At 36.1% G+C, this 8,502-nt stretch overlaps 1 protein-coding gene across 2 annotated transcripts; it reads left to right on the forward strand.

Moving 5' to 3' along the window:
- Positions 1 to 102: 102 nt before the first annotated feature.
- MAT2B (methionine adenosyltransferase 2 non-catalytic beta subunit) lies at positions 103 to 8,251 on the forward strand. Of its 2 annotated transcripts, XM_034406245.2 has the most exons (7): positions 103 to 303; positions 2,268 to 2,462; positions 2,931 to 3,045; positions 3,331 to 3,483; positions 5,179 to 5,372; positions 6,339 to 6,452; positions 7,612 to 8,251. In XM_034406245.2, exons 1-7 carry the CDS (start codon positions 241 to 243, stop codon positions 7,780 to 7,782), a joined length of 1,005 nt encoding a protein of 334 aa, XP_034262136.1. In that variant the 5' UTR covers positions 103 to 240; the 3' UTR covers positions 7,783 to 8,251. The 2 variants fall into 2 exon arrangements, with proteins under 2 accessions (XP_034262136.1, XP_034262142.1); XM_034406251.2 differs by lacking the exon at positions 3,331 to 3,483 and having other exon boundaries at positions 156 to 303.
- Positions 8,252 to 8,502: the final 251 nt, after the last annotated feature.

Consider the following 8,502-nt stretch of genomic DNA (forward strand, 5'->3'; position numbering starts at 1 on the left):
GAAGACGAAAAACTGGGTCGGGTTTGCCCCGCCCCTCTCTCCCTCCCTCCTTTCCCTCCATAGCGCACGCCGTCCGCACGTCCGCAGTGAGGCGCTCCTTCTGAACCCCGCCTCCCGCGGAGGAAAGGACCAATCCGCGGCTCGGCTGGAGGAAAGGGGCGGGCTTTGAGCGACGGCCGCCGCCACAGTCTAGCTGAACGCGGGCGGAGGCGGCGGCTCCTACGGACCAAGGCAGGAGGGATGGTCGGGTGGGAGAAAGGGCTCCGCATCCATTTTGAGCCGGGGAGCTGCTGGCTCGAAGAGGTGAGGAAGGATTTTCAAGGCGTGTCACCCCCTCCCCCCTCGTCCTCTTCGCTGGCTTTTCCGTGGTAAACAAACTAACCGCGCCTCCTCGCCCTTCTTCCGGCTCGGCTGCTCGGCTTTGGCGACGGTTCCTTTGATCTTTCCTGCGGAGCGGACGACGCCCTAAAAGGGGTCCTCGAGGCTGCAAAGCTTGAGTTGGGCTCGTCCCTCTGCGCTCCGAGAGGGTTTCCTTTCCGCCGCCTGTGTTTATATGGCAGTTTTACCTCCCTGCTCTTTCCAATGTGTTGGATCGGGACGCCCATAATCCCCAGCCAGCATTAGTTACGGGGGAGGGGGAGTTTTACAGCTTGTGTGTGTGGGGGTTTCAAATCCAGCTTCAGGGGCGCCTGTTTGGATGAACACTTGTAAACACTCGGGGGAGGAAGCGAGAAAGCTGCGGAGGGACTTTCCTTGTTCCCGTTAGTACTGCGTGGGAGGAGAGTTGTTAAAATACACGTGATTGTTTAAATCTACTGCTCGCTGTTGAATGAAAAACAGCCTATCCGGGGAGGCGAACAGTTAAACGGCAAATGTTGCATAAAACTAAATATTCACAGTTCCATTATCATGGGCCTAGTAAAAAAAAAAATCTTTCAGCAGTAATGTGCTTCAAATGAAATTCCTAAGTTTTTTTTTCTCTCTCTCTCATGGTTGCTCTTGGACAGACTTGGAGGCTCTTTCTTTTTGACTGAGGTGGGATAATTCATTTGCATCCCTCCTCCTCCTGTAAGAATGCCTTACTTTTTGCCTAGCCTGAAGTAATCATTCCTAGTTCTTCGAGTCACAAAAAGTAAAGAAAAACGCTGATTTTATTATTTGTCAAGGGCTTTTTCTACTTCAAGGACAGACCTTGTGTTTGTTTAAAGTTGGTTTAAGTGCTTGATAGGGATATGAAATTACATTAACCCTTTGCTGATCAGCTACATTTTCAGAGCATTTATGCCCTTGCTTCTAAGTTTACATGGAACCCCAGACAAATGTATGGATCAACAAAGGCAAGACAGAACTTGCTGTCACACCTAGCAATCTAAAAAAGACAAGTCATGAAAGGAAAATACCTCTCAGTATCAACCTTGTGTAATTCCAATAACTCATTTTCATAAGCAATTGGAATTACAATTACTGTACATCAGCTATAATTCCAGAAACCTGCCTAAAAGTCATTGATCCGTCTGGAATGGAAATGCTTTCTGAAATAATTATAAGGAAGGTAAAACTTCCTTATAATAGGATTTTTGGTAACTCTGTTTCTCCTTTCTGCCGTTAAAGAATCTTGATAGAAAAACCTACTGGTTGATAGGTAGAGAAAAGTAATTTTGTATTGTTTCATTTTTTAAAAGAAATAACCCGCCTTGGAAAGATTTTGTCTTGACAGTTTAAAGTAGAATAAAAAGAATGCATATTTTTTTCAGTTAACCTTTTTGTAGATATCACTTTCAATCATATGCAATGAAAAGTTATAGTCATCTATATATACCCTGTTTCTCCCAAAATAAGACATCCTCTGATAATAAACCCAATTGGACTTTCGAGCGCACAGCAATAAGGCCAAGTGCTTATTTCAGGGTTCAAAAAAATATAAGACAGGGTCTTATTTTCGGGGAAACACTGTAGTATGTTATCTTTCTGTAGGTGTGTTAGCACTTAAACTGCCGTAGTCTGACTCATATTAATTTGATCCTGTTCTGTTATGATTCCATTAAATCTGTGACTGCAAACTTGGGGGGAAAACGTACATAGTACGTTATCTTTGATATTTGAACTTTATTTACCACACAGATTATTGTAGCTGATATTCTGTGGCTTACGTTCAGTTGAATATGTAAAAATAAGGGAAAGAGATATACAGGAGGAGCATGCAACAGTTCTGGGAAAAACACTTGATAATTTTATATGACTATAGATCATATTTTCTTTTTTTTTAGGAAGATGTTGATATCCCAAATAGACGTGTCCTAATTACTGGTGCCACTGGACTCCTTGGCAGAGCTGTTTATAAAGAATTTAAAGCAAGTCATTGGCACACTCTTGGCTGTGGCTACAGTAGAGCTCGACCTTTGTTTGAACAAGTTAATCTTTTAGATTCTGCTGCTATTCACAGTGTAATTCAAGATTTTCAGGTGAGAATTTTTAAAGGAAAGGAAATGTTTCTTATATTGTTCAGAATTGCTCAATAATTTAACTGGTTTTCCTAAATACTAGCATATCCTATTCATTATGTAGCAGGAATATTCTGCTTTTAAACAACGGGGACTTTATTTATTTTTTTAAATGATTTAATTAGAAAAAATGATATTGCAGAAAGTAGTTTTTATTGAATTTATTAAAAGTAGGGTCATACTAGACCTACTAGTGTGCTAGAATTCTTCACTTCATGTTGTACGTTTGAAATTCTTTGAAATGGAACAAGGAAATAAAACTGCTAAACAGGAAAGAATTTTGGAAGGATAAATATTGTATATATTCTCGGGGATCTCAGGTAAATTAGTCTTTCAGCAATATAACAAAGTTTTAGGTAGATAAAGGATATTTAAATGAAAGTTCAGTGGCCCTGTTTGAATGAACTTACTCATATGTGTATATTCCAGCCTCATGTGATAATACATTGTGCAGCTGAGAGAAGGCCAGATATTGTAGACAGTCAACCAGATGCTGCTGCTCAGCTCAATGTGACTGCTTCAGGAATTATAGCAAAAGAAGCAGGTAAAAATTACTGATTTTTTTTAAAAAAAATAAGGTTAAATTATTATCTTCTATATTCTAAGTGTAGGTAGTTTGACCAGAGTTGAAGAATTTCTGTCAGTTAATGTTTTATAACATGGTTTGTTAAAAATGGAATGTGGGACCTACTGATTGCTATTTTAAATAGAAGGTCTTTGGTATAATTCAGCAAGTTTCTAAGTGGTATAATTTACTGAAGAACTGAAAGACAGATGGAATAGTCCCTTAGTTACACATTTAATTATGATAAATGTCTTTCAAATTTAGCTCAAGTGGAAGCATTTCTGATTTACATTAGTACAGACTATGTATTTGATGGAACAAACCCTCCATACAAGGAGAATGATGTACCAAATCCTTTAAATCTCTATGGCAGAACCAAACTAGAAGGTGAAAGAGCAGTTTTAACAAACAATGAAGGTAAGTTTATTTTTGGGTACACATTTCCCCTTCTCTCTTTTATTGTTTTATATCAGTGAGATACAATAAAAACAACAATAAATGGTAACATTACAGTAAAAAGATATATATTTTTGTGGTTAAAATGAGCTAAGAAAAAGGAATGGAAAATCCAAATAATTAATACAAAAGTAGCTCAGACCTTAGATACCTAGACCATATCAAAATGCACTTTGCCATCTTTTTAATAAGATTTGAAAAAGGATTCAAGAGCCAATCTCTAGAACGTTGTATTATTTTAATTGACCAAAATTAATTCTCCATTGAAATTCCATATTTTTGCAATGTTAATTCAATGTCACTTTTACATCTTTAACTACTATGTTCCCCCTTCACCCCCAAGTTTATGTTCACAGATTTGATGGAGTCAGAACAGAACAGGACCAAATCAATATGAGTCAGATTAGTTTAAGAGCTAACACACATACAGAAAGAATCTGATATCCATCCTTTTCTAAAATATTCTTTGGAAATTCCAGTAGAAAAGATTTCTTTTTAATGTCTTAACATCTAATTCATAAGATGGTTCACTTCTTGGATGAGAACATCTTCAAAGAAAAAACAAAGTCCAGTTGTCTCTTGAAAAAGTATCTTTGGAACAACCATGACCTGGATGACTGAGAATCTCCATAGACTTTTAGCTATGCGCTTTTGAATGGTGTAGGGATATGAATGGATTTCCAGAAAAAAAATGCAGACTACAGGAACCATTTGCCCTTCAGTTTGAGGTGCAGACAACACAGACACTCATCTCCAACAGCCTGCACCTGTCTTTAACAGTGAAGGCACACAGAGCAGAAAACATCCTGCAGCCAAGACCCAATATCCATTTGCACTACTCAGGTGACCTGAGGAGAGGGATAAACTTCCAGGTGGCCTCAACGACTCTCTAAAAGAATGCAAATGACCATGACCTTCAAGGAATATAAATACTTCCATTCCTCACCATCCAGTCAGAGCTGAAGAAGCTTCTTGGATGAGAAGTGAAACTACGTTTTCAAAGAAAAAACAAAGGTGAAAAAGCACCTTTGGGAAAACCATGACCTGGATGATTGAGAATCTCCATAGATTTTTTGCTAGTTGGATGTGCACATAAGAATCAACTTGCTATGTTCTTGAAGGAAAAATTTAAGGAATGAAAGAATGTTAAATAAATATGGCTAAGTGAAAATTAAAGGAAACACTCTGAATGAGTTGTGCATTACATAGATAATAGAAATAGAAAGAGGAAAGGCTGAAATGAAATGAGCAGTTGTAAAGACTTTGTATTTTTGAATTTTTAAATAATATTTCTTGTATTTCAGAACCTGTTGAATTTGCAAGGTCATGTTGGTAGTTTCCCAGGTATTATTACCTTAAGAATGCACTATGAGATATTTTATTGTCAAAGTTATGGGAAGCAAAGCTGCCTGGAGTTCATTTTGACAGTTGAAATTATTCTAGGAAACATTGCCAGAAGCGGTTTTGAAGCAGTTTCCAGCCTTTTCTTCTTTTTTTGTTCACACACCTTATGTAAAATAATTTGCCTTAGCCCAGTTAAATCCGTCCCTTTTCCATTTTTTTCTATTGGTGTGAAGTTTATAGCATGCTGGGCAATTGTGTGGATATGTATTTTGATTTGTGCAACATTTATGGCTTTTCTTTCTTTTCTCTTAGGTGCTGCCATCCTTAGAATCCCTATTTTATATGGAGAAGTTGAAAAGTTGGAAGAGAGTGCTGTGACAATTATGTTTGATAAGGTACAATTCAATAACAAATCAGCCAACATGGACCACTGGCAGCAAAGATTTCCAACATATGTCAAGGATGTAGCCATTGTTTGCCAACAGCTAGCTGAGAGGAGAATGGTGGTAAGAACTTTCTTATAATGTATTATATCAAAATTTGAAGACTGCATCACATGTTCAATGTCTACATATAATTTTTTTATGTATTTGAGGTTTCAAAAATACATGCAGACTTCCTAGAACAGATAATGTCTGATTATAGTGCAGCATGAACAATGTAATAAAATTCTGATTAAAACATGTGGGATACTTGTACAAAATCACGTGGTTAAAATTTTTGATACAATATATGATGCCGTAGTTAAGATTGAGATAATAGGTAAATAGGAATTCTATGGTGCCAGAACAATGGTATTGTTGGAAGATGAAAAATATAGATTTTTTTTATGCTTATCTGAAAAAAAAAACACATCTAGATGATTCAAGGTTTTAAACAAAAGTCGCTTTCGTCAACTTCTTCGTGTGTGTGTCTGTACATTCCGTATTTCTTTGCCAGCTTTGAAACATTTTAAAAAAATAGCTGTGATTAAAGGTGAATCTGTCTTTCTGATGTTCATTATATTTATGAAGCTTCCTGCTGTTAATCTAAATGCTGTATGTTCAGGATCTATATTCATTTAACACTTAAAGCATCTGATATTCTAACCAAGTATAAACGTCTAATATTCAGAGGCCTCACTGAGATTTTTTTAAATGTTGTGTTATATTAATGCATCTTGGAGATCTAGAAATTATTTGTAACAATAACAACAAAAACAGTTGTAAAAAAGCCATAACTATTCTTTTGGATAAGACATTGAGTTTTTTTCTAGTAATACTTGTATACAAAGTAACATGTAGCTGAGTTGAATACATGTATAGTCAGTATTACATTATCTAGCAGAAAAATATGTTCTAATAATGCAAAAAACACTGCATTGAATTAAATGCTGCTTCTGATATTATTTAGTGGCTTCCCACAAAGCTTGTAATTTATATTCCCCTTCCTGGAAATGAATTCAAATTGTATGTGTTTGTTGCTTTTCCAAGGATCCATCCATTAAGGGAACATTCCACTGGTCTGGTAATGAACAGATGACCAAGTTTGAAATGGCACGTGCTATGGCTGATGCTTTCAATCTTCCTAGTAGCCACTTAAGACCAGTAAGTAATTAATCTGAATGAGCGAACTTATAGTTGGTAAACATCTAATGAAATTTTGAAATTGATAATCCAATTATTTGATCTTCCTTTGGCTCTTTGGGAAGCAATGTTTGTTTTTGTCCCTGCAATTTTAAGTGATAACCTTAAAACAATGTAATTCAGAAATTTCAGCTGCAATTAAGATGGTATTTGGAAAGGATGAAAAATTGCTTTTTGATTATGGTTTCTCATAGCTCAGTGAATGACTATCTGAATTGTCCTTTTACATTGCCTTTTATGTAAACACTCACCTAATAAATGATTGCATGAAGGCAGGTGCAAGGAATTTTAGGCACCTGAGATCCTGAAAAATTAGAAAAGGAAAACTTTAAAGTATATCAAATTTATCGAATAGAGAAATGAATTCCTCTATGTCTTTTCTGTACACCTCTAGTTTCCTAGTAAAGTGAAAATTCAGGTAGAGGTAGAACTCAACTTCCAACCACAATTGAGCCCAAAATTTCTGTTGCTAAGCAAGACTGGTTAAGTGAGTTTTGCCCCATTTTACAGCCTTGTCACAATTATTAAGTGAATCATTGCAGTTGTTAAATTAGTGATACTATTGCTAAGTGAATCTGGCTTCCCCATTGACTTTGCTTGTCAGAAGGTTGCAAAAGGTGATCACATGACAGCAGAACACCGCAAGCGTCATAAATATATACTTGTTGCCATGTGTCCAAATGTTGTTCACGTAACCACAAGGATGCTGCAACAGTCATAAATATGGAAAACAGTTGTGTCACTTTTTTCAGTGCCGTTATAACTTTGAATGGTCTTTAAATGAATGGTTGTAAGTTGAGCACAGCTTGTAGCAACTTTTGCTTAATTTACAGTCAAAGGCTACCTTTAGAAGCTTCTTTTCAGGCGACACAAATGACTTTAATATCTGCATGTATCTTTGATTCAGCAACTAAAATGTGGATAGACGTTTTGGCAGATAATCTGTGATTCTGTTCTGCACTTTTGGCAGATTTCAGGATTCCTTGCTGATATTATTACAATATTACAGTAGGAGAAGAAAAGTGGTTTTGGGATGGGAGAGAGAGGATCCTTAGAAACAACTGCATTTCAGTATTTTTTTTATTCTGAACAATAAGTACATTGGTCTTTTAAATTAAAGATTACAGATAGCCCAGTGCTGGGTGCTCCTCGTCCTAAGAATGCTCAGCTTGACTGTTCCCGTCTTCTGATGCTGGGCATTGGTCATCATACTCCGTTTCAAGTTGGGATCAAGGAATCACTTTGGCCTTTCCTCACTGACAAGAGATGGAGACAGACAGTGTTCCACTAGCTTGTAAATATTTTAGTGTAAGTATGGTATATGATGCACTTTTTTAAAAAGGGGAGAAAGAATAGTTTTGTATTCAGCATTCTGTGTTTCAAGTTGAATCAGGTAAAAAATATGGTCTTGCACTAGTGAAATTGTAAGAAGTGTTGATAAAAAAAAGTTAACCTTGTTTGAAACTGTTAATATATGTTTGTTTATCACTGACTTATCATAAAGACCTAGTGATCTACAATTATTCCAGTCATCAGTAACATGGAAGGAGAATGTTTCCTCACATGCAATTTTTGTGTTTAAAATTGTTGGATAGAATCTCTCTTGGCATTTATTTTCCTGATTAGTATAAATAAACATTGTAATGCAGAACTTCAATGTTTCCAAATGCAATTTGAAATTAAAGTAAAAAAAGCACTGGCACTGCTTTAGATATGATTTAAAAAATTCTAATAAAATAAAACTTTATTTTTGTTTGGAATGAATGTGTACTTACACTTCACCTGTTACCACATTGTACTGCATCTTGAAACTCCAGCATTGCATTAAACAGTTCACATCCCTTTCTCAAAAATGCCTTTGTAAATGCACACTTAAGGTGTATTAACTGATGTTATTTACTATATCGTAAAAGTACATTTCCCCTCACTTTAGTTAATAATATTTGAAGGAAAAAAATCTTGAAAACTATTCAAAGAAATATTAATTAATTAAATTCAAATAATTACAGAA

This window comes from Pantherophis guttatus, chromosome 2 (genome assembly GCF_059756535.1).
Source record: "Pantherophis guttatus breed Tessera chromosome 2, ASM5975653v1, whole genome shotgun sequence".
Classification (NCBI taxonomy): domain Eukaryota; kingdom Metazoa; phylum Chordata; class Lepidosauria; order Squamata; family Colubridae; genus Pantherophis; species Pantherophis guttatus.